The following is a 25,901-nucleotide window of genomic DNA, read 5'->3' as shown; positions in this document are numbered from 1 at the left end:
AAAAATCGCCTAAACAATATCCCATTTTTTAAAAATCTTGGATAGCTTTTCTTTTTTTTTTTAAATATCCAAGTCTTTTTTATATATTTTTTATTTAATAATCCAAATTTAGTTATGTATATAAATATTGGAAGTTTAGAATAATGATAAAAACTATATACCACATAAGGGTTTACTTTCTCAAACAATCGGTTGATTGGAAAATTTCATCTACACGGGGTTAAGCTGGTGTACTATTTGTTAGTAATTAATCATATGTCCTAGAAGGAATTCCAAGTGTCACAGTTTGCGTGTTTTTAGAATTGGGTTTAGGTGGGGCTTAACCCCCTCTGCAGCCATGATGACGAGTGGTGGGTATGAAATGGGCCAAGTGTAGAAGAGAGTCGAGTCACTTTCAGTATGAGAATTGTTCAAGAAGGTGTGTGCCCAACAAGCTTTGAACATTCTCGCATACTCACCTGACTCTATTGCTCCCATTTGTGTGATAGTTGTACTTTGACCTGTCTTTCTACTTCTAATCAAACAGCTTCCAGTGGAAGCTCCTCTCTCCAGAGTGCTGCTCTATAAAAACCCATTCACATAACATGGTCACAACTCAAGCAGCCAAATATACTCAAAGCAAGCCCTCTGCATTGTGAAACCCCCCAACAACCCTTCTACTCTTTCCAATATCCCAACCCAAAGCATGTTTTCTCTAAGTGGTATGCCTTCAACTGCCTCAGTTTTATCAACATACACCACCTTTGCTGCATCAGCAATGCTGGTCCGGACTGTGGTGAGTGAAGTTGAGACCATGGCCAACCAGCTCATACCCCAACAACTCCGAGAGAAGATCGTTTCCAAACTTGGAGGCCTTCTTGGTAGTCACTCTTCTGAAATGGTCCTTGTCATTCAAGAGTTCAATGGGCTCTCTGTAAATCAAATTTATCAGGCTTCTGAACTCTATTTGCGCACCAAAATCACCCCCTCGGTCGGCCGGCTTAATGTTTCCAAAGGCCTGCGAGAGAAGAACCTCTCAGTCACTGTCAGCAAAGGAGAAATGGTTGTGGATGTTTTTGAAGGAATCGAACTCAGATGGCAATTGATTTGTACTGAAACCCAGAAACCATCTTTTGACTATGACAGCGGTTCCATGGCGACTGAGAAGTCGGAACAGAGGTCAATTGAGCTCATTTTTCACAAGAAATACAAGGAGGTGGTCTTGAGCACATACCTGCCATATGTAATAGAAAGATCAAGAGCCATAAAAGAAGAAAACAAGGTGGTGAAGCTATGCTCACTAGGAAATTTCTCTGAAGATTACGATGGCCCTTGGGGATCAATCAATCTCAGCCATCCATGCACCTTTGACACATTAGCAATGGATCCAACGCTCAAGAAGGAACTGATTGCTGACTTGGACAGATTTGTGAGGAGAAGAGAGTTCTACCAGAAAGTGGGGAAGGCATGGAAACGAGGGTACTTGTTGTATGGCCCTCCAGGCACAGGGAAGTCGAGTTTGATTGCAGCCATGGCTAACTATCTCAAATTCAACATCTATGATTTGGAGCTTACAAGTCTCTGGAACAATTCAGACCTGAGAAGCCTGTTGGTCTCTACAGCAAATCGATCCATACTTGTCATCGAGGACATCGACTGTTCTGTTGAGTTGCAGAACCGACAAAATGGATCAGACAACAACACTGACAGCCAGGTAAGTTCCTAGGTGTAGCCTCTTTTTCTTGCAACGAACAAGACCGTTTATAACGCCCAAAAACTATTTTAGTCATCAATATAAGGTCTATTTCGCTTATGAAAAATAAACAATTTAGTGAATGAGTGAAATTCCAATAGAAAATGAAGTACAAGAACTTACTCCTATATCCTGTTAGTTCCCCCCTTAATTCATAGTACATTTAGGTTGAATAGCATACATGGATTCAAAAGCTTAATTGCTGTCTTCATCTACTTGCTTTTCCTGTAATGAATGTAAAAATCAGCATACCAACAGACGAGTAATTTAAAGCAATAAGCATACACATTAGTAAAAATAGAAGCAACCAAAATTTCATAGGCTTACACCATCATTCTCTCTTATTGACAGTTAACTCTATCTGGGTTGCTTAATTTCATTGATGGACTATGGTCAAGCTGTGGTGATGAGAGGATCATCGTGTTCACAACAAATCATAAAGAAAGGCTAGACCCTGCATTGTTGAGACCAGGGCGCATGGACATGCATATCCACATGTCCTACTGCACTCCCTCCGGATTCAAAATCCTAGCTGCCAACTACCTCAACATCAACACTCACCCTCTGTTTACTAAAATTGAGAAACTGATGACTGAGGTGGAGGTAACCCCAGCAGAGATTGCAGAAGAACTCTTGAAATGCGAAGAAGTCGATGTTGCTCTTGAAGGAATGATCAAATTCCTGGAAAGGAAGAAGATGCAGGTGGAACATGATGAAAAATCTAATGAGGGAGTAAAAGAAGTTGATGAACAAGAAGTGAGCAACGGGATTAAAGGAGATAAGATGGGTGTTAAGAGAAATAAAATGAAGAAGACAAGAAGGGCAAAGGGTAGGCACTGAAGATTGAATGATGAAAGCTGATATACAATCCCATGTCTTCTTTCCATTTTGTATGTAACCTATATCTCTATGTTTCAGTAATTGAACTAGTATCCAATAAATCAGCAGAACAAATGTCACCCAATTCAGACTACACTCTTTGCAGATAACAGCTCCTTTTAATTCCTTGAGCAACAGAATATGAATCAGGCAGAAAGGACACAAGCATTTTATCAAACAGTAAAAGGGCAGTTTAAGGCGCACATACCTCACAAGCATAATTTCAGAACTGAATTAGGGCAGGGGTCGCGCGAACGCGAACCCCCTCTACCACAAATTATGACGTAGACTCTGCCACTTGGGCAGATCTTAGGGCAGTGCCCCTCCCAAGTGCAATGGAGGTCACTGTCCTAGGCCATGACCCTTCTTGATCGGCCATAGACCCCGTCCAGGTAAGTATGTTGACTGAGAATCGTCTCTTTAAATTTATACCGCTCTATCACCTTATTACTCTGACTCCTTGCCGATGTGGGACTCCACAGCTAGTCCCCACGCCCTCAATTATGAAAAATTCAATCATACATTATTTTACAAGCATATGAGACCCCTATGATACACGTACTCTAATTTGGCAATATTTTTTTTATTATTATTAAAGTAGTTTGGGATTTTAGTAATTTCTCCATTTAAAAAAAATTATTTTATTTTCCCCATTTTCTTGGTACAAAATGTGAGATTATTCCTCTAAACTCAATCCAATTTCATTCTATCTCAAATTACATTATTGTTTATTTACTTTATCCTTATCAATTTAGTAATATACATAATATTTTTAATTCAAACATATCTATATAACAAGAATAATTTGTCAAATGGGATCAAGTGCTCTCACTCTCTATTCCATTTTGCCAAGCCAAGATATTTTGTTATCAAACATTAATATCCAAAACTTATGATTAATTTGTGGTATATTTTGATGATAGTATCTCAAAATATGTCTAATATTTGCTGCATCTGTAGTAAATTTTAAGTGAAAGAGGTGGCTATTAACTCCATAAGCTTTGTATTGGTGGTAAAATAAATAAATAAATAAAAGAAAAAAATTTTAAATTTATTTGGGAGTAATTTTGAAAGGACTAAAAATATTTTCTAATGGTTGCACATTTTTTTTTATCAATTAAATATTTGATAAATATTTTAAAATCACTTAAAAGTGATTTGTGATTATGAATGGTAACTTAAAATAGTTTCTTAATTATCATTTTGTGGATAATTGTTCCAAAAATTATTTTTTAGTTATATAATATATTACCAAAAACATTAATTTATATTTAAACTAATATTATGTTTGATAATGATTTAAAAAAAATAAATAAATTTTCTAACACAAATTTTTGTTGAGATTATTCCTCTAAACTCCTTAAAAATGATTCTATTAGAAGTGCTCCTAACAAAAGTTTTTGTTGATTAAAATCATTCTCAAAACTATTTTAAGATGCTATTTTTTTTCTCTTTAATATAAATAATCTTAATTCAACTTAACTTTAAATAACACCCGGCAAAGTATTAGATTGTATTTTTTTTTTCTTTTTTGTCTTAAATCTTAAAACTAGTTGTTTTAAAACTCAAGTCATTTTTAAAATTATTTACTTTCTTAAATTATCATTTTTTTACAAGATAATTTTATTTTTATCTTAAATTTTGAAGAGATCTACTTTTAAGACTTAAGTCTAAAAACAAGAACGACTAGAACAAGTATGCTGCAAGCTATTCAAAGACGGCCATGTGGTTGTCGCCGAGTATGGAATGGGTCAAAGTTTTGAAGACAGCACAATCACCTTGGTTATAAGAATTGCTCAACAAGCTGTGAACATTATGTTACATGCTCATCTTTCCACAACAACTTAAGCAGACTGGTATGCGTGGTTTGACTTGTAATCAAACTGATTGCACTGGAATAGGCTCCTTTCCTTGAGTGGTGTTCTATAGTCTATAGAAGAATTTGGCCAGAAACCAAACAAACCAAGCAAACCAATAGGCTCAAACAGACCATCAACTCCCCAGTTTTATTTATTTCCAATCTTTCATATCTGAATCCCAAGCATACTTTCTCCAACAAGTAAGCATTCAAAAACATCTGTTTTATATATCAACATATCAGCAATCCTGCTTAGGACGGTGCTGAATGAAGTTCATAGCATGACCAACCAGTTCATATCCCAACAACTACAGGAGAGAATCTTGTCCAAAATTGGAGGCATTCTTGGAAAATTAGTCTTCTTCTCAAAAGCCTCTTGTCATCTATGAATTCAATGGCTACGCCATTAATAAAATCTATGACGTTTTTGAAATTAATCTACCTGCCAGAAAACTCAGTCTGACAGTTGAGAGGCTCAAGGTCTCCCAAGCTCCACAAGACAAGAACCTGTGAATCACCCCCAACGAAGGCAACAAGGTTATTGACATCTTTGAAGGAATCAAACTCAAGTGAGAAAGCTTTTGTACAGAAAAGCAGTTGAATGAATATGTTGAGTGTGAAATTAAGTTGATTGAGCTGAATTTCTCCAAGACAAACATGGACAAGCTATTGAGCTCTTACTTGCCATATGTACTAGAGAGATCAAAAGCCATTAGAGAAGAAAACAAGGTGTTAAAGCTCCATTCATATGGTGTCATGGGAATCAAACAACCACCATCAATCAGACTTTTGAAACATTGATGATGGATTCCAAGCTTAAGGACTTATTAAATGACTTGGACTGATTATTTGAGAGAAGGAAGTTTTATAAAAGAGTTGGAAAGGCATGGAAAAGAGGGTATTTGTTGTGTGCAATCATGAGCTGTTTCCTGAGATCGATAAGTTGTTAATGGTAGTGGAGGTGACCCCAATGGAGATTGTAGAAAAGCTCATGAAAAGTGAAGAAGCTGATATCACTTGTTGAGTTCCTCCAAGTATTATGTAAAGATGATAGGAAATGGATCGAATGGTGCAGAGAAGGAAAATCAATTAATGAACATGGAAACGAATGTTAGGTCAAGAAGGTTTAAACTTGAAAAAAAAAAAATTAAAGCTAACCAAACCCAGAACACAACAAATAGAATACTTTAAAAGATGGAGTAGGGCACTTATCAGATTGTTTGGCCGAGGTGTGACAAAGCACTGTCCTTAAAGTAGATCATCCCTCCTCAGGGGATATATCTTGGTGCAATAAGGAACCGACATCCTATCCCCAGGATTCAACAGCTAATAAACCTTGCCTGAGGTCTACACCGTTGACAAGGGGCAATACAACTTGAACAATTTGAAGTTCCTCCAGATGAGGTATGGGATAAAGGAACTGTAATTAGGATGCAGCAGTGTTTGGGTATTACAGCAGAGTAGGATGCTGCAGTGGTAATGGTGAACATGGGACTGCATTAGCAAAAGAGTCTGCAATGTTGCAGTAGCTGCTGTAGATGAGCACAGGGTGTTGCAGCGGCAATAGTGAACAAGGAGGGATTGGTTGCAGGGGATACTTGCATACCCAGATTCTTAATTACTTGTCTTCATCTATTTGTTTTTCCTATGATGAAAGTAAAAAATCAACATACCAAGATATGAGTAATTTAAAGCAATAAGCATATACATTAGTAAAAATAGAAGCAGCCATTCATAGACTTACACCATTATTCTCTCTTATCGACAATTAACTCTATCTGGGTTGCTTAATTTCATTGATGGACTATGGTCAAGCTGTGGTGATGAGAGGATAATGGTGTTTACAACAAATCACAAAAGGGCTAGACCCTGTATTCTTGAGACCAGGGCACATGGACATGCAAATCCACATGTCCTACTGCACTCCCTCTGGATTTAAAATTCTAGCTGCCAACTACCTCAACATCAACAGTCACCCTCTGTATACTAAAATTGAGAAACTGATGATTGAGGTGGGGGTAACCCAGCAGAGATTGCAGAAGAGCTCTAGAAATGCAAGGAAGTCAATGTTGCTCTTGAAGGAATTATCAAATTCCTGGAAAGGAAGAAGATGCAGGTGGAACATGACGAAAAATCTATGTAGTAAAAGAGGTTGATGAACAAGAAAAAGTGAGCAAGGGGATCAAAGGAGACAAGATGGGTGTTAAGAGAAAGAAAATGAAGAAGACAATAAGGGCAAAGGGCAGACACTGAAGATTGAAAGATGAAAGCTGATATATAATCCCATGTCTTCTACCCACTTTGCATGTACCCTATATCTCTATGTTTCAGTAATTATATCAGCAGAACAAATGTCACTCAATTTAGATAACATTCTTTGCAGATAATAGCTCTTAAATTTCTCTCAACCTTTTATAGTCAAATGCAAAGCATATTTTCCCTGACAAGTATGCTTTCAGCACCAACCGTTCTGTCAACATACACCACTTTTGCTGCATCAGCAATGCTGGTGCAGACCATGCTCAGTGAAATTCAGACTGCAATCACCCAGATCATACCTCTAAAACCAGGAGAAAATCTTGTCCAAGATTGGAAGCCTTCTTGGTAATCCCTCTTCTCAAATTACACGTCTTTCATGAGTACGGTGGGTACACAGTCAATCAAATGTACAAGGCTAGTGAAATCTTCCTGCACACAAAAATCCCTCCATCAGTTCAAAAGCTTAAGGTTTTCCAAGCTCCAGAAGGTAAAAACCTTTCAATTGCCATTGGTGAAGGTGAAAAGGCTATTGACATATTTGAAGGAATTCAGGTCAAATGGGAAATGGTTTATACCAAGAAGCAGTCCAATGAAGCCATAGATTATGAATCAAGATCAATAGAGCTCAGTTTTCCGAAGAAAAACATGAAAAAGATACTGAGCTCTTACTTGCCATTTGTGGTAGATAGATCAGAAGCCTTCATAGAAGAAAACAAGGTGCTGAAGCTCTATTCATACTGTGGGTCATGGGAATCAACCAACCTCAACCATCCATCAACTTTTGAAACACTGGCAATGGATTCAAAGCTCAAGCAGGACTTGATAAATGACTTGGATCAATTTTTCAAAAGAAAGAAGCACTATAAAAGAGTTGGAAGGGCATGGAAATGAGGATATTTGTTGTACCTCCAGGCACTGGAAAGTCAAGCTTGATTGCAGCCATGGCCAACTATCTGAAGTTTCACATCTACAACTTAGAGCTCACCAGTCTCCGTTGCAACTCAAGAGTTTAGAAGACTGTTAGTCTCAATTAGGAACCAATCAATACCTGTGATTGAAGATATTGACTGCAGCAGTGAGCTGCAGGGCCAACAAGCTGAAGGACATAATCTAAATGACAGCCAGGTGAGTTTCTAAGGATTCAAATTCATGAAGCCCTAAATTTTTATAATATCATAGCAATAATTACATTTCCCCTGATTTTTTTCTTCTTCCTGTAAATTCTCACTTTCCAAAAACTAATAATCCCTATGTAACAAGAACAGAGTACAAATGCATAATTTGGAGGAAGAACATACATATAAGTAGACATACCAGTTTTTTCCCCTTCATAAACTGTTTATTTTTGTTATTGACAGTTGATGTTATCTGAATTGCTTAATTCCATTGATGGTTGTGGTCAAGCTGTGGTGATAAGCAGATAATCGTGCTCAACAACTATCACAAAGAAAGGCTAGACCCTGGATTGTTGAGACCAGGGTGCATGGACATTCATATCCACATGTCCTAACGCACTCCTTTTGGATTTAAGACACTTGCTTCCAACTACCTAGGCATAAAAGATCACAGGTTGTTTCCCGAAATTGAAAAGCTGATAGTGGAGGTAGAGGTGATCCCAGCAGCCATTGCAGAAGAGCTCATGAAAAGTGAAGAAGCTGGCATTGCCCTTGGAAGACTTATTGTGTTCCTCAAAAGGGTAAAGACAGTACGAAATGAAGCAACTGATGGAGAAGATACAAACGAAAAGGGAAATGAAAGCCCCAGTAATTGATCAAGTAAGAAGAGACCCAAAAGAAATAAGCTGACAGCAAGGAAACAAAAAAGGAAGGTAAGGAGTTTGTTAAGTAGATGATAGGTAAGAACCAAATACCAAATTGAAAAGCTATTAGTGTAATAGTACTCCATAAATTGAGGCTTTTGTTAATTGTCTTTGAGAACTATGTAAATAATGGCCCTGTACTTATTAGTACCCAATAAAATTAAACTTCAATGATTAGCATGGCTCTGATCAGTCAAGTGAACACTGTTTACCGCTTTACACAAAGTTTCGGAAGACATTAAATTGAAGAATAAGCATATTCTACTCCAACGTCCTACTAGGCTTACCAGGTTTACTCCAGCCGCCCTGGACAACATTACAATACAAAAGTAGTCTGTTGAATCTGTCATGAATATATTAAATATCAAAGCCTTTATCAGTATCAAATTGATTATTTCAATGTTACTGTGGCAATTAGAAAAACGGAATAAGAAAGCCATCCCAATACCACCCATTTGCAACAACACGTGGGTAATTGCATCAGAAAAGTCAAAATCATTTCACTAAATGTTTCTGTTAAACCATTTGTCAAACATGTGACATGCATACAGAAACATCCTCGACACAAGGACAACTTAGAACCAAAATCAAACTTCAAATTAACCACAAAAAATCCTTCATTCCACATTTTCACCTCAATTTAAGATTGCAGCTAATGATATATACCTGCTGATAATTTACAAAACTACGATACATTAATTTGTTACTTAAATAATTATAACAAGCCAAGGTAGGTGAACTAAGCGAACACAGAGAGTAAAGCCAAAGCTAATTCATGACTAAGCGCAAATTAATAAACAATTTGAGAACTTAATTGGGTCAGGGGTCGCGCGCACGCGAACCCCCTCTACCACAAATTATGACGTAGACTCTGCCACTTGGGCAGATCTTAGGGCAGTGCCCCTCCTAAGTGCAATGGAGGCCACTGTCCTAGGCCATGACCCTTATTGATCGGCCATCGACCCCGTCCAGGTAAGTATGTTGAATGTGAACCGTCTCTTTGAATTTATACCGCTCTATCACCTTATTTCTCTGACTCCTTGCCGATGTGGGACTCCACAGCTAGTCTCCACGCCCTCAATTTTCGAATTTGCAGTGTTTTTTTTAGCTTATTTTTTCAAATGAACCATGTAACATAATTATGAAAAATTCAATCATACATTATTTTACATGCATATGAGACCCCTATGATACACGTACTCTAATTTGGCAATTTTTTTTTTTTTTGTTATTATTAAAGTAGTTTGGAATTTAAGTAATTTTTCTCTTAGGTTATGTTTGGTTCCGAAAAATCTAAGAGAAAATGTAAGGGAAAGAAAATATGAAGAAAAATAAAAAAAATAAATTAAAAGTTGATAAATTATTTTTATTTGTTACTTCAAACTTATTTTATTTATTTTAACTCATTGATATAAAGATTAAATAATTTAAACTTACAAAATTTTAATTGATTTTAATTATATGTGATTTTCTTTTATATTTTTCATTGGACAACTAAACATGAAAAAATCATTTTTTTTATATTGTTTTTCTTTTCTTAATATCTTTTGGGAACCAAATACAACCTTAGGATATGTTTGATTCCAAAAAAATTGAGGGAAAATATAAGGGAAAAAAAATACAAACGAAAAGTAAAGGAAAATAAAAAAAGAGTTGAAGAAAATAAAAAATATATTAAAAATCAAAAAATTATTTTTATTTGTTGCTTCAAACTTATTTTACTTATTTTTACTCATCAATATAAAAATTAAATAACTTTAAAATACACAAGTTTCTAACTAGTTTTTATTATATATGATTTTCTTTTCTATTTTTTATAAAACAATCAATTACGAGAAAATCATTTTCCTTAATATTTTTTTCTTAGTATTTTCCAAAAACCAAACAATTGTTGTAAACTCTAAGCACAAAGCAATTCAGAAAAATATCTGAAAAATTAATGTTATTGAATTCAAAACAAGTTGTTGGCTTATATAAGCCTTATAAAGAGATAAAATTGGAAACAAACAACCCACGTTTTACAAGTCCTAATAACGTGGTAAATGGCTAAGGAAATGGTCAGAGTTTACCTACATTTCCTAAATAATAGGATTTATTAACTGAATGAACTTTTGACAACTTCAATTATAACTCTAACAACCCCAACAATTCCTCCCCTAAACTGATTACAGTAATGCTTTCAGTTTACTTGTGGTACCACACACACACCTATTGACTCATGGAGCTTCAAGAACACATCCAGCTTAAGTGGTTTTGTCATAATGTCTGCAACTTGTTCTTGAGTAACACAATGCTTCAGCTCAACAACTCCAACTTTGGTCAAATCAAGCAGGAAATGAAACCTTACATCAATGTGTTTGTTGCGTCCATGCATGATTGGGTTCTTGGATAGCTTAATGGTAGAACTGTTGTCACATAACACAATGGTACACTTGCCTTGAGAATGACCAAGCTTCTCCAATACTCTCCTCATCCACACCCCTTGACAAGCACAAGAGGCAGCTGCCACAAATTCTACTTCAGTAGTAGACAACGCAACTACAAGCTGTTTTTTTTGGACCAAGACACAACTCCTTCACTGAGTAGAAACACATAACCAAAAGTGTTTTTCCTGTCATCTACATTTCCTGCATAATCACTATTTGTATATGCCATCAACTCTCCATTACCCTCCTTTCGATAAAAGACTGTCAAATCCACAGTACCTTTCATGTATCTTAACACCATTTTCGTAGCTTGCAAATGCAACTCGGTTGGACTTGCCATGAATCTGCTAATAAGAGACACCACATACGTCAAGTCCGACCTTGTTGTAGTTAGATACATAAGACTTCCAACCAATTGTTTGTACATGGTAGCATTGACCTTGGCTCCTTCTTCATCCTTCATTAATCTAACGCCAGGAACAATGGGATTCTTCACACTATTACTCTTCTCCATCCTAAACCTCTCCAAAACTTCTTTTGCATACTTTCTTTGACTAATATAAATGCCTTCAGGATTTTGTAAAACCTCCACACCGAGAAAATATTTCATTTTTCTCAAATCAGTCATATCAAATTCAAGTTTCATAGAATTCTTTAACTTAACAAACATACTCTCATCATTACCAGTAAAAATTAGATCATCAACATATAAGCTAACAATCAAAATTTTACCTCCATCTCCTGTTTTTATGAATAAGGTGTGTTCACAACTGTACTTCTCAAATCCTTATTTGACAAAATATGCTTCAATCCGATTGTACCATGCACAAGGGGCTTGTTTAAGGCCATACAATGCCTTCTTCAATTTGTACACCTTATACTCTTCATCTTTCTTCTCATAACCATGTGGTTGTTCAACAAACATTGCTTCATTTTAGCTCTCCATGCAAGAAAGTGCTTTTGACTTCAAGCTGATACGCACTCCAACTATTTCGAGTTGCTAAAGCAATTACCATTTGAATCGTATCCCACCTAGCCACAGACACAAACACCTCAATATAATCTATGCCATGCTACTATGCATACCCTTTCGCCACCAATTGAGCCTTACACTTGTCAACCTCGCCATTTTCGTTTTGAAAACCCACTTTACTCCAATCTTCTTCATTCTTTTAGGCAAATCTATCAGCGCCCAAGTCCCATTTCTTTCAATCACTTCTATCTCCAAGTCCATTGTAGCTCTCCACTTGGAACTCTGAACAGCTTCTTCAAAGGTAGTCGGATTTGCAGTTGAGGTAAACATAATCAAATTGTTGTGCTCAACTTCTTCTTCTGAAAATTCTCCTCCACTCACATAATCTTCCATCCAGAACGGTACTCTTCCGTTCCTCCCTTCTAGTGAGATTTCTTTAGATGTTGGAGAATTCTCTCCACGTGACTCACTTGAAGATAAGCTAACCTCTCCTCCTTCTCCTACTACCACCTCTTTTTCAGATTCTTCTTCACTTTGATCATGTTCACTTCCTTCTTCATTACTATCTCCCCACTCGAGGATATCAAGTCTTGCTTCTTCATTACTTCTCCCACAATCCTAACACTCATTTTCTTCAAAAACCACATCTCTACTTACAACTATCTTCTTAGACGCTGGATCATATAGTCTATATGCTTTAGACTCTTCACTCATCCCTAGCAGCACACACTGAAAACTCTTATCATCCAGCTTCTTTATCTTATTGTCTGACACATGAACATGACCAATGCATCCAAAAACCCGAAAATAATCAACATTGGGTTTGACACCACTCCAAGCCTCTTCAGGAGTCATATCTTTCACTACCAATGCAAGACTTCTATTAAGCACATGCACTGTCCAATTTACTGCTTCTGGCCAGAAATTCTTTGGAACTTGCTTATTCGATAACATACTTCTAACCATGTTCATGATTGTCCTGTTCTTGCGCTCAGCTACTCCATTTTGTTGGGGAGTGTAGGCTGTAGTGAGCTGCTTGCTAATACCATTAGCTTTGCAAAAGACATTGAACTCATGAGAGGTGAACTTTCCACCCCTATTTGTGCACAGACAATGAATAAAAGCTCTGTCCCTTTCTCAACAAGGTTTTTATCATTCTTGAAGTTAGTAAAAGCTTCAGATTTTTCAATAATAAAATATATCCACACCTTACGATTGTAATCATCAATAAAGCTTATGAAATACCTCTTCTTACTATTGGAAACAAGTTTGATGGTTCTACAGATGTCAGCATGTACCAGCTGCAGTCTTTGTGATGCTCTCCATAAACTTCTTTTTGGAATTGCATCTCTGTGTTGCTTTCCCACTATGCAATCCGTGCATATTTTGGATGGTGCCTTCAACTGTGATAACCCTCTCACCATTTGCTTATATTGCAATGTTCTCAGACCCTTGAAACTTAGACGTCCATATTTGTAGTGCCAAAGGTGAATGTTGTCTTCAAGAATTGTTTGGAAGCAAGTGAGAGCTTTCGACAGAATTTTTGCAAGCAATATGAACATCATGTTTGCAGACATTGTTGTTTGCATAATAAGCCTGTAGACCCCCATTCAGGGTCTGCTTTGCTGCAGCCAAGATTGACAGGTGTCGCCACCTTAGGTGGCCATGTGTCACTCCGAGATGGGCTGTGGTGGAAACAAAGTAGTGGTTTTGAGAACCACTAGAGGAGGGACACTTGGAGGAAGGTTCTAGAAGGAGGAGCTTATTTGATTTTTTCTATTAGGACGTTGCCAGCTGCATGTGAGGAGGAGGAGTGAAGGCTGGCAGCTGCAGGTTAGTGGAGGAGGTGTTTGTGGTTGCAGAGATGGTTAGAGGGGCAAATCTGGGAGAGAAAAAGAGTGATGGCTGTTGCTGCAGGTAGGTTGTTTTAGAAAAGGCTGCAGGGATCTTTTGCTGCAAGGGGACCTTTGGTTTGGTGATTTTGGGTGAGGAGTTTTTGAGCAGAGGAGATTTTGGGGAGGAGCTTCAGGGGGGAGAGGATGGGTTTTTGATAGTGAGGAGCAGCAAATTGTGAGAGGCTGGTCTGGGAGATATTTTCGGGCAGTGAGAGAGAGAACCGGAGGAGGAGAATATGGAGGTTTGAGGCTACAGAGGAGAGGGTTTCAGATGGCTGTTTGACGGAGATTCTGGGCGTGTTTTGGCTAGTTGGAGCTTAGAGGAGGATAACCAGAGAGAAACTTTTCTTTTTCTGGGTTTCTGGAGGCTGTTGAGAGAGCAGAGAACATTGTGGGTAGTTTTGAGAGACTGGAGAGGGGGCTGTTGCAGAAGGTGCTGAGGGAAGGCATTTTCGTGGAGGTTTTACAAAGATACGCAGAGGACACACCTGGGAAGAGGAAGACTCAGGTACCATTTCTATAGTTATGTTTATTTTTTCCATGTTCATGCCCTTTTCATGGTGATATCTGAATGTCAAGTGCGATTCTATCTTGGTGTTTGAATGTATTTGCTTGGATTTCACTTGACCCATCTTTGAATTCTAACCTGTTTTGTGTCCTCTGTTTTGAGATCTCTAATGAGATGTTGGCATTCCCACCTCTGTTTTTGTTTTAAAACTTACTTGAAAAATCGTTTTGACCCCCTCCTACATTTGAGCTCATTGATGGACATGTGAAATGAAGCTTGTATGGATTCATTTGGTCCCCATTGTCTGTGTTCTGCTTTGGTCATCTTCCCCTGTTCCTGGCACTCATCCATGGCATGCACCTGATTCATCATCTCCGCGTGAAGAAGATATATGAGAGCTGTCAGTGGGTCATTCTGGGTCTATTCTATCTCAGTGTGTTCTTGCTGTTTGAGAGTCTCCAATTTCGGGTTCATTTGATGGTCTCTGAATAGCTGGCATCGTTGATGGAACCATTGTGGTATGAGATGGCAATTTGATAATAATAAATGAAAATTTTGTGGGGAAGATGATATGCGATCAAGGGAAATGTCCTTAGTAACACCACTTTGATTGTCACCGCCCGTCAAACTAATGAGAAAGCTTCCCATCTACTGACTGACTCACCGGAATCTCACTCTATTCGCCGGAAACTGCCGACCCATTTCGCCGGAGACTCACCATCATGGGCGTTGACTTCTGGGCGGCCAAGCACCTCACTGCTGTCCAAGCTGCTCACCTCACCATTCTCCATCAGATTCAAAATGATTCGGATGTTGCCCCGCTGGGTAAAGCAAGCACATGGCACGAAAAGCATGGCCATGCATGGACCCCCCATGAGACTATTTTTAAAACCTATTACCCCTCATGTCCATCACCATTCTCATCCATTATCTTTCATACCCATTATTTTCTTCATTACCCATCAAACCATCCGTCAAACCCATTTTTCTCACTCTAAGACATTTTCATATCCATTATCCTTTTCCTCACCACCCCACCTTCATTATCTCATACCCGTGCATATCACCAATCCTTCCAATACCCATTTCACCCGCATGTCTTCATTAAAGAACCCATCCAACTCATCTCATCTTGTATCTTCACGCCCACAGTCCACATTTGTGCCATTACATAACCTTCCCCTCACCTTTGTATGGCCACATGCATGACCATGCATGGTTATGCTACTCTCCATGCTCATCCTCCATGTTGTGCGCACTCATCTCTCACGCCTGCTCATGAGAATCATACACCTTCATAGTCTTGTATAGAACTACATCAAACTGAGTGAGCTCGAGAAAAATCACAAGTTGAATGATCTCTTTGATGCATTTGGACTACGTTCAAGTTGTTATCTTCGTCAAAAGTGTGAGTAGTGCTGTAGATTCCACCATGGCAACTATACGGATGATAGACATTGCAGTTAACTTCACAGATAGCATGTTCCAAGGAATCTACAAGGGCAAGCAGTGCCACGTGTCTGATATTGTAGCAGTGTTGAGCAGAGCTTGGAGTCTTGGTGTTGATAGAATTATTAACCAGTGGTTTTGATGTGGCGCCACCTGTCGCTGCATTGTTGCCAGGTGCCGCTGTCCTAGGAGAATTGCCAGGTGTTCCTCAGACGACGCCAGCAATGGGTTAACATGTTTTCTCTTGAGGCATGCGCTTTTCAATTTCTTAGACAATGACTTCAGCTCCGCCATGTGGCAATGGGACCACCTGTTGAATGTCCAGGTCAGCACTGGTTACACCCCTGAGAATCCTAGTACAACGGCTACATCGGGCTCGTTTCGAAGCGCAGATCAGCCAGGTCGGGTATACAGATTCGCTAATTAGCTCCTTAGATTATTTCGACCGCGGATTGGATTTCTAATTCATGAAGCCAAGCACCCAGTAGTGCGACGGCGGCGACATAGCTATGACGAACAATTTGTGGGAGATCTCTGAGGACGGTAATGGAAAAGTGAAGACGAAAAACTGAGCAATGGGTATCTCCTGTTAGAGAAAAGCTCAGCATCGTTGTTGCCAAAGGTAAATGTCTGATTGTGCAACAGGGAGACTCTCAAGCAGTCTCTTGCAAAGATATCCAATGAATCAGAGAAGGTATTCGCACCCAGCTTGAATAGACCCACTTCAGACGTTGTCATTGTGACCTCAAATATCGAAGTGCTTGCTTCATATCCCGTATATTCTTGTATTCTCTAAACTGTGGTCTGGTTTCAGTAATACTGGGCCTCGGAGATGTGAGTTTGGTCCGCATGTAGCTGAAGTTAATTGTTTCCTTCAAGAGCATGATGAGCCTGCTTGCAACGTCAACTCTCATGAAGACGATGAGGATGCGCCACCGACCACTCATCCCGAGGTCTCTTTGCTTCATATGTTGTCCAGAGATTCCCATGTCGTCAGACTGATATTTGTCAACGTCAAGAATGATATTCCCATGGCATCCTTCTCCACCACTATTATTGGGATGTCAGTAAAGTGCAGGATGAATGGTTTTGCAAATGAAGAGAAAGCCTGAAAGGTTTTTTTTTTGGCTTGTTGGAGAAACCAGTTATTCAATTCCCTGACGTTAGAAAGCTACCTTGTGGGATATGCCTTGAAAATTATCCTTATGATAGAATAAATTATGCTGCTTGTGGTCACCCTTTCTGTGGTACATGCAGGGCGGATTATATTAGTGCAACAACTACTGATGGTTCTGGATGCTTGATGTTGCGCTATCCTGACTCAACCTGTGGTGCTGCATTGAAAGAAAGAATTGCCGCCAGAGATGGCTCCTCACGACGACAGACCCGACGTTGTCGAGAAGGCCATGGTTACCGAAGCCGAGAAGCGTCCCATCGCCACCATCGTCATCATCATCGCTATGCAGACTGAGGCGTTTCCGCAAGTGGGCAGGTTCCAGCTGACGGAGAATCTCGACTCTGTGTTCCCAAGAGGAATTCCTTGGATACCTATTCTCGTCTTTGATCAGTATGGAACTGGTTTAAGGAAGGCCCTCAGCACCTAATCTTTTAAAGGAGTTTAACCAAAAGTCAAAGACAAACCCACTTTGATCAGGGTGACTGCAACCATTGGTTATGGATCCCCAAGCAAGTCAAATTCATAGAGTGTATACATAAGTGCACTGGATCCTAAGAATGTAGATTGCCTTGATATTCATGGGAAGCAAAAACAGCAGAAGCAGACCTCCACCTTCTTTGATTTCTGTGAAATCCAAAAAGGCCTCTTGTTATGTAACGATGTTGCTGTTCATGGTCTTGACATCCCTGATGTGGACTGGCTGCGTCAAAAGGTGAGTAAGGTAAAATCAGACTGTGGGACCCACTCTTGCATGGCATGCATGGCCACCTCTGGACCATATGCCACCTACTGTTCCATCACCTTTGTTTTTTAAAATGATTTCTCAAATCCCATTTTTGTAAATATCTTTCTCTTATTCTGATTTTCTAATCACCCCAATTTTCTCATTCTTTTTTTTCATCCTTAGAATTTTTAGGATCACCCAAGAGTCTCCATTTTAATAAAATTTGGCCGCCATTTTTCTTTTCGGCGAGCCACTCCCGAATTTTTCATGATTTTAAAATGATTTAAAATAAACATGAATTTAAATTCTGTAATTCCGAGTGATGGAGTTTACGGAATTAATTCATGCAAAATAAACGGGCTTTGGTGGGGCCCAACATCAAATAAATTCTCTTTAAAATAAAATTGAGTGAAATGACACATGTGTTATTGATGACTTTGTATCCAGTTTAGTGACATGTATGTTATATCTTGTGATCATTGTTCTGTACTAATCTCATTTTCATGATAGCGCGTTGTTGTTTGCTGCTAAGGTACGCATTTCCTCTCACTTTGTCCATCTCTCATGCATGCTTTGATTCTCGGTGTGTAATCATGTTGATATTCATTGATTTTCTCATTGATTTCCATGTTAGCTTCATCTCATTAGTAGAGACCCGACTTTAGGGACTTAGAGGGGTGTTACGGTCTTTACCGTACCTTCCCGATAAGTAACCTGACCCCCGAACCTGATCCGGTTTTTCACAGACCGCCTTTTCCAAAATAAGGAGTCACACTTAGGGTTTTTCTTTCTTATTTTGTTTACCCTTTAAAAATAAAACAAAAATAAGTGGCGACTCCAAGTCATTTTTCAAACTTTTCTAAAATTAATTTTTCACAAATAAAAATCGAGTTCGCCATCGAGTGGGAAACGCACGAGCAAGAAAATGCGGGGTCCACAAAGCCCTTTCTTGGGATGATAGACTCTACATACTACATGTTATTTTTTAACTCAGGTATATAGAAAACATCAGTGATTACCTAAGTAACTCTAGCAATTTGCAACCTAATGTTACTATTTCCCAACACAACCATCTTGGAGTTATTCCCGAGCTTCACAGATTGCCGGAATTCCTCATCAAGATCCGAGAACCACTCCTTGTTTGCACACATATTATTGTTACACCCTGAGTTAAGGAACCAGACATTTTCTCTCCTTGATTGATTAAGTTCCACATATGACATCAACAACATTTCTTCTTTCTCCTCAAGCTCAGCATAATTCGCTTCCTTCTCCCATTTAGGACACTCATATTGAAAGTGCCATAATTGATGACACTTATAACACTCAACTATAGCTTTGTTGGATGTTTGTCTGCCTCTTCCTTGAAAAGCTCCACGAGTTCGATCGCCTCCTCTTCCACCAATTCTATCATCGTAAGTCACCTTTAATGCTTGCTCATATCCTCCATGCCTATTCATTCTCTACTCATGCACCAGTAAGCTGCTCTGCAACTCATCAATGGTTAAGATGTCTAAGTTATTAGACTCTTCAACCGAACACACAACGTAGTCGAACCTTGAGGTCATTGATCTCAAGATATTTTCAATGATCACCATTTGTTGCATGTTTTCACCATGAATCTTCATCTTGTTTGCTATGATGAGTGTTCAAGTGAAGTATGCATCAACACTCTCACCCTCTTTTATCTATAGAACCTCAAACTCTTTCCGAAAAGCTTGGAGTTGTGATCTTTTGACTCTTGTGGAACCCTGGTACTTCTGCTTCATAGAGTCCCAAACGTGCTTGGCAATGTCTCTGTTGAGGGTCGTCTCCATAATGGTTCGATCAATGGTTTCTGGTCTGCAATTGATTTTTGTTGTGCTTTAGTAAGCTCCACTCCTTCTGCTGCAGCAGGGATTCTATTCTCCACCAAACTCCAATACTCCTTTGAATGAAGAAAATTTTCCATAAGTATGGACCAATGATCGTAATGGCATCAAACTTAGGAATTGCAGGTTGAATGAAATTATTTTCAACTGCCATACTTCGATTCTCTCTCTTCTCACTCTGTCTTTTCTTAAGAAACTGCGGTTTCTTTTCTCTCACAATCAGGCCCCATGATGGGGCTTTGATACCAAATTGTTGTAAACTCTAAGCAAAGCAATTCAGAAAAATATTTGAAAAAATTAATGTTATCAAATTCAAAACAAATTGTTGGCTTATATAAGCATTACAAAGAGATAAAATTGGAAACAAACAACCCACTTTTTACATGTCCTAATAACATGGTAAATGGCTAAGGAAATTGTCAGACTCTACCTACATGTCCTAAATAATAGGATTTATTAATTAAATGAACTTCTCACAACTTCAACTATAACTCTAACAACCTCAACAACAAAGCCTTAAACACAATTATTTTCTTGTCCTCATTTTCTTGGTACAAAATGTGAGATGATTTTGAAAGTTTGTTTGAAATTAATTTTTGAAAGGACTAAAAATATTTTCCAATGTTGAAAAACATTTTTTCTAAAAATTAATTATTTGATAAAGATTTGAAAATTAATTTTAAGAATTTAAAAATCACCTAAAAATTATTTTTTTAGTTATATAATACATTGCCAAAAATACTAATTTATGTCAAACTAAATTCTCCTTTAAAAGTGATTCTACCAGCAACAATAATGAAAACTAAATTTTATGATACATTTAGGAATGAATATTTTCGAATTCAATAGTTGAAACAATTTTTAAGAAAATTTTCCAAAAAAAAAATTTGAAAAGTATGTTTGAAAATCTTAAATATTTTTATCATGTTTTCTATGTTTTCAAATATTCATTAAAAAAACTTTTATATATAATATTTTAATTTCAATCGTTCTTTGTATAATAATTATTTTTTAAAATAACACTTATAAAATAAGTGAAAATAATTTAAAAAAATATATTTTCAAAAAATATCTTATTTTTAGAACGAATTATCAAAAAATTTGTTTTTTATCAAAAAATTATTGAATATGTTTTCTGAGCGTAGAATTTTATTTTTTTTAATAATAGAAAGTTGTTTTGAAAAATAAATATAATAGAAAGTTATTTTGAAAAATAGTTTCCAAATGGTAACTCACTTTTTCTTCAATATAACATAAATTTAAAGGGTGCAATTGGTACGTGGGAATAGAAATTGAAATAAGATGGGAAATAGACATGAATCATGGTTCTTAAAATAAAATTGAAACCTTCAAATTATACACTTGATTAAAAGTAAGGAAAGTTAGAAATATAAATTTTAAAATAAAATATTGCAAAATTTTAAAAATAAAAAATAAAAGCTTTCAAGTTATACACATGATTATTTGAAAAATGAAAGTCACTTAACAAAAAAAAATGTGGCCATATGTGGAATAAAAGAGTTAAAATACTTATATTTATAAATATTATTGTAAAAAAAAAAGTAAAAAAGAATTACATTAGCAATTTTCAATACAAACTAAATGAAATAAGTTGTTTGGAAATCCTCCATACATTATGCTTAATATTATAATATTTACTTTATCAAAAGTATTTCGAACATGTTTAGTAAAACTTAATATTTATTAATTAATGATTTAAATAATTTTTAAATTACATTTTCCATATTTCTTCCCTGTATCCACAACATGTGACCAAGACAAATTATATACCAAGACAGATTTGAATTGTTGATGATGGTGAAGAGAAAGCATGTCTCATTTCCTAGACAAAACCATGATATGCATATAGATTCAAAGATGAGGCCATCATAGTTGAAAACACTACTGTAAACATAATTCTCATCTTCTGATCTTGAATTTTCTTACATCTTCCATCAAATCCTTACTGCAATGGGAAAGATCTTCACGAGAAGAATTTGAAGTTCTTGGCATTAAGGATGATCTGTCTTAGGGCACCGATGGGAGCTAAAATCATCAATAAAACACCCAGCACAATGCAGATCTGAAATTGCACATATTCAAACAAAAGCCTGTTAATAAACAAAAGAGAGACAGAGGCTAAGCCTTCGGATATTGCAGTTTGGAGTTAATTAACATACCCAATTTGCAAACCATGATAAGCTAAACCTTCTGGGTTTGTAAATAGCAAGCCACATGATACAAGGGAGCTGCACAAATCCAAGATTTAAGATATTAGCGTGTTCTATTGTGAAGGATATTTAATAGCCTAATATGATGCCTGTAACATGGATGTGGGGGGATTTATTCCTTACAAAGTATGTTGTTGGGGCAAAAGCCAATCCTCCCAAGAATCCAAGGAGACTGCCGAAGAAAGGGATCAGTATACCGACGAACATAGTAAAACCTGCAATCAAGGAAGATATATAAGAACATGAAAATAGGCTGATGAAGCTTTGTCATAACTCGTCCAAATAAAAGAAGAGCATCAACCACCCACCAACATATAGGGTGCGGGTAATAAGACGAAGCATGAAAGATGGTCTGAATTTCAGATTCTTCACCAACAATGTCTCCAACATGTCAAACACTGGCATCGCATAGATCTGCAGTTCCCGCAAACTTATGAGGAAATGAAGATTCAATGAAATAAAAACATATCATTTGGAAAGATTTCGATTTCAACCTGGTAGCTTCCAATAACGTGGATGACAACAAACATATTGGCTCCTGCTATAAGCCATCGTGGTTTCTCCAGGGTGATGAGGATGTTATCAGCAACGCTGTTCCCAAACATCCAGTATCCAATCAGAGCAACAGGGAAGTAGCAAAGGGCAACAACAATATAAGCAAAAATCACCCCTTTCCACATGGGTCCCTTGGAAGGCTTCTCAGGGGTGGAAGGAATTGTTGCTTGGATCTCCAACACCACGTTGTGACCAGCATAGGCAAATGCTACATCACCCAAGGCGCTAAAGAAGGTGAAGACTCTTCCAGTTGTGGTCGAAGCTGTGTATGAATACTGCACATCTGGTTGGACACCCTTATGAACCGAAGCTGTCCAAGCAATAGTTGAGTAACTGCAGATTGAAAGGTAAGAAAATCAATCTTACAGCATGGAGATTGTCACAGAAAGCTCACAAGAGATAGGAATAGATAAGACTTACGTTAAGGACATGACTGCGGCAGCAAATGAGACACCACTGATGGAGTTGAAATTGGGCAAATGGGAGAGAACAAAGTGACAAGAAGCAAAAATCATGATGAAATAGGTTGTCTTGATGGGTTTGCAGTCAGGACAGACTGTGTTATGGAACTTCTGCAAGGATTTGCCTCCGGTGATCATGTAGACAATGTCCACACCCACTTCTACAATCACCTGTTGAGGCACCACAATCCAAAGGCCAAGCTTTTCGCCGAAGGCATGCTGCCCTAACTCATGGTATCTGTCAAACCTCTTCCCAGGAACCATTTCATGCATCTCAACCATTTGCCATAGAGTGTACAATGTGATGATCCATGACAGAACAAGAATGACCACCCCAGGACCCCTAAATTTCCAAGAAAAACAACTGTTATCAGAGCTTTTGAAGATCGAGAATAGATAACAATCCCTTGAATACTACCCACATACCGAAAATCCCTTAAATGACCAAAAACATAAAGAGGAGACAAAAATCTCTGTAAACAGAATCAAAACCCAGTTTCAGGACAATAAAGCGTTTGTATTCAAAGTAAACGCTGTAGGAGTTTCATTTTTAGGAATGAAAGAAACATGAAACATACCATCCAAGCCCTGCCATGGCGTAAGGGAGACTGAGGACGCCAGCCCCAACCATGGCGGTCACATTATGGAATGCAGAGTACCACCATTTCGCGTTCCTGGAGGACGTGATCGGAAGCCAATCATTAATTTCCTTGTCTCTAGCATCCTTCTCCTGCTGATCATCAAGCCCCATTTTTCCCAACAAATTGAAGAAACTGGCCAAGGATTTTTTGGAGGGCTTTGAGGAGTGATGATTTGTTTCAGCCTAAAACAACGAAATATATAGAGATCAAAGGGAATGAAGAAAAGGTAATGGGAAAATAACAGTTGGGATGGAAGCTGTAACGTTGCTTCCATTTATAACAGAAATTTGAAAGTATTGGATGCGCTGTGATGCTTCGGTTGTTAAATTACCAAAAAAGGCCTGATTTTTCTACGTTTACTCTTTAGACTCTTTACACATTCGACAAATCGGTGGGAGTATCCAGGGTCTAAATGTCCATTCATCTTTGAGTACTGGCTTCCGCGGCATCATTTTTTCCACTGATTGTTTTAAAAAAAATATTAATTTTGTAATTAATGATATTTTTGGAATACTATTAATATTTTATTTTATATAAATCTTTTCCTTTCTTTATTTTCTATTTTTTTTAAAATAAAAAATTACCATATTTTTTATATTTTCTATATATATATACCAAGAGTTTCTCAAAAATAAAAAAGGAATTAAAATAATTTGATTGATAAAGTCTCTTATCAGATATGTTATTTCTTATTTTAGTCTCTAAATATGTTAATAAATAAAAGTATATACATAGCATGAGTTTTGTGAAAAACAAAAAAGGAATGAGAGAAGTTGAATCGGTGTTTTGATGAAAATATAAGTAAAGATATATTTTGAATATATGGTAAGAATAAAAGTACTAAAATAAATTCTTTCAATTGTATTAAAAAATAAATACGCATTCAAAATATCAAATATTCATGACTAAAAAGTCAAGAATCATGTTCAAATTACCAAATCTTTTCGGAATAAGCATACATTCAATCCCCCAAGAGCACAACTCACTTCCAAGCTGTAAATCTTTAAGATTTTCCCTTCACACCCGAAAAATAGAGAATATTAAACTTTTATCTTTTTTTTTTCTCTCTCTCTCTCTTTTTTTTTTTTTAAAAAAAAAAATTGTTGTTGTGGAAGGATATTTATATTAAATTTGAGTTAAAGTAAAGGTAGGATTTCTAATTTTCAAAAAAAAGAAAAAAAAACCTTAAAAATCGAGTCCAATAAGGGAAGTGATTTTTTAAATCATTAATACAAGAGAATTTTATATTAAAAAATAATTTTAAATTCTGATAAAAATAAGAGTCTATTTGTAGCGATTTTAGAAAGAATTTTTATCTTTTCTAACATTTAAAAATTTTTATTTTTCAAATATTAGTAAAATTAAAAATACTTATAAGAAAATAATTTATATATAATAACACTAAAAATAATTTATTATCTATTAAATGATTTTTTAAGAAATATTATAAATAACTCTTTAATTTTTAAATTTTGTCAAATATCTAATTTTTTTTAAATATTTTTTATAATATAAGGATTTTCTGAAGCCCGGATTTTCTAATCTTTTTAATTTTATCGAAGGATAACTCCTTTAAGACATTTTTACCCATTTTATTTTGTTTCCCTCCAAAAGCATCATCATTCTACTTATTTTGTTGTCCCATCGTAACTTTAATTCCAACATTGTCCTTTCACAACATGTTTTTTAGTAACCTCAAACTTTCCTTATTTCTCATCTTTTTTTTTTTTATAGACAAAGAGAACCATTAGATTAAAAACACACCAGAAAATAGGGGGCACTCCCTATGTACACAGGCTGTATACAAAGAAGGCCCAAAACATGGCAACAAAAGAAAGATAAAGTCTAATAAGGATTAGTTAAACAACAACCCTATCACCCAACAAATACCGAAAAGAGAGATAGTCCAAGTCCAAGTCCACAAATTGTTGAGACCACTCAAGCAGGAATCGAAGAAAGAGTTTCCTCAAGCTCGTATTTGACATCTCTTCCTCTTGGAAGGTTCTTCGAGTTCGCTCTCCCCAAATACACCAAAACAAACAAATAGGCGCCATTTTCCAAACAACACTCATTTTCTTCCCCATGCCTTTCATTTTCCATTCAAGAAGCACATTTCTCACGGATTCCGGGAGCACCCACACCACCCCAAACGAAGAAAACAACAAATTCCAAAGATCCCTTGTCTTACCACAATGAATTAGGATGTGGTTCGTCGTTTCCTCATTTTCTTTGCACAGGTTGCATCTATTAACCATAGACCAACCCTTCCTCATTAGCATATCTATAGTGGAAATTTTACCCCAAACTGCTTCCCAAGCAAAAAAACGAGTTCTTAAAAGGGCATACGAACCCCAAACCTCATTTTCTGGAAATAAAGGGCTATTGTCTTCCTTCAAAGACCTATAATAAGAATTTACCTTAAACTTTCATTTCCTCTCAATTT

General features: G+C 37.0%; 2 protein-coding genes, 1 long non-coding RNA gene, 2 other non-coding genes and 1 pseudogene across 5 annotated transcripts; 2 read left to right on the top strand and 4 right to left on the bottom strand.

Annotated features, from left to right (window-relative positions):
• Positions 1 to 518: 518 nt before the first annotated feature.
• Positions 519 to 2,091, bottom strand: LOC117925490. The gene is made up of 2 exons (XR_004652983.1): positions 1,856 to 2,091; positions 519 to 1,213 (listed from the first exon to the last, which is right to left on the bottom strand). It is a non-coding gene; the product is annotated as an uncharacterized LOC117925490 (long non-coding RNA).
• On the top strand, positions 668 to 2,705 carry LOC117925480 (AAA-ATPase At3g50940-like). The gene is made up of 2 exons (XM_034844500.1): positions 668 to 1,693; positions 2,084 to 2,705. The coding sequence occupies exons 1-2, from the start codon at positions 686 to 688 to the stop codon at positions 2,570 to 2,572; spliced, it is 1,497 nt and encodes a 498-aa protein (XP_034700391.1). The 5' UTR covers positions 668 to 685; the 3' UTR covers positions 2,573 to 2,705.
• A 145-nt stretch (positions 2,706 to 2,850) lies between these two features.
• Positions 2,851 to 3,011, bottom strand: LOC117926331. Its single transcript, XR_004653112.1, has one exon. It is a non-coding gene; the product is annotated as a U1 spliceosomal RNA (small nuclear RNA).
• Positions 3,012 to 6,891: 3,880 nt separating this feature from the next.
• On the top strand, positions 6,892 to 8,499 carry LOC117921067 (annotated as a pseudogene).
• An 867-nt stretch (positions 8,500 to 9,366) lies between these two features.
• LOC117926148 lies at positions 9,367 to 9,527 on the bottom strand. Its single transcript, XR_004653067.1, has one exon. It is a non-coding gene; the product is annotated as a U1 spliceosomal RNA (small nuclear RNA).
• Positions 9,528 to 21,554: 12,027 nt separating this feature from the next.
• LOC117924291 (lysine histidine transporter 2-like) lies at positions 21,555 to 23,463 on the bottom strand. The gene is made up of 7 exons (XM_034842894.1): positions 23,396 to 23,463; positions 22,777 to 23,160; positions 22,296 to 22,689; positions 22,110 to 22,215; positions 21,925 to 22,016; positions 21,751 to 21,819; positions 21,555 to 21,653 (listed from the first exon to the last, which is right to left on the bottom strand). The coding sequence occupies exons 1-7, from the start codon at positions 23,446 to 23,448 to the stop codon at positions 21,555 to 21,557; spliced, it is 1,197 nt and encodes a 398-aa protein (XP_034698785.1). The 5' UTR covers positions 23,449 to 23,463.
• Positions 23,464 to 25,901: the final 2,438 nt, after the last annotated feature.

This window comes from Vitis riparia, chromosome 1 (assembly GCF_004353265.1).
Source record: "Vitis riparia cultivar Riparia Gloire de Montpellier isolate 1030 chromosome 1, EGFV_Vit.rip_1.0, whole genome shotgun sequence".
NCBI classification, from domain to species: domain Eukaryota; kingdom Viridiplantae; phylum Streptophyta; class Magnoliopsida; order Vitales; family Vitaceae; genus Vitis; species Vitis riparia.
The sequence above is the reverse complement of the archived record's forward strand: the minus strand, read 5'-3'. Positions and strand labels throughout refer to the sequence as shown.

What these genes read in the sequence shown, in the direction of transcription:
- LOC117924291 (XM_034842894.1), bottom strand. Translation starts at nt 23,448, where the DNA reads ATGGTTGGGGCTGGCGTCCTCAGTCTCCCTTACGCCATGGCAGGGCTT. An exon ending in GCCGCAGTCATGTCCTTAAC is followed by an intron (nt 22,690 to 22,776) that starts GTAAGTCTTATC and finishes TTCAATCTGCAG; the next exon opens with TTACTCAACTATTGCTTGGA. An exon ending in ACGTTATTGGAAGCTACCAG is followed by an intron (nt 22,216 to 22,295) that starts GTTGAAATCGAA and finishes CGGGAACTGCAG; the next exon opens with ATCTATGCGATGCCAGTGTT.
- LOC117925480 (XM_034844500.1), top strand. Translation starts at nt 686, where the DNA reads ATGTTTTCTCTAAGTGGTATGCCTTCAACTGCCTCAGTTTTATCAACA. An exon ending in ACAACAACACTGACAGCCAG is followed by an intron (nt 1,694 to 2,083) that starts GTAAGTTCCTAG and finishes TCTTATTGACAG; the next exon opens with TTAACTCTATCTGGGTTGCT.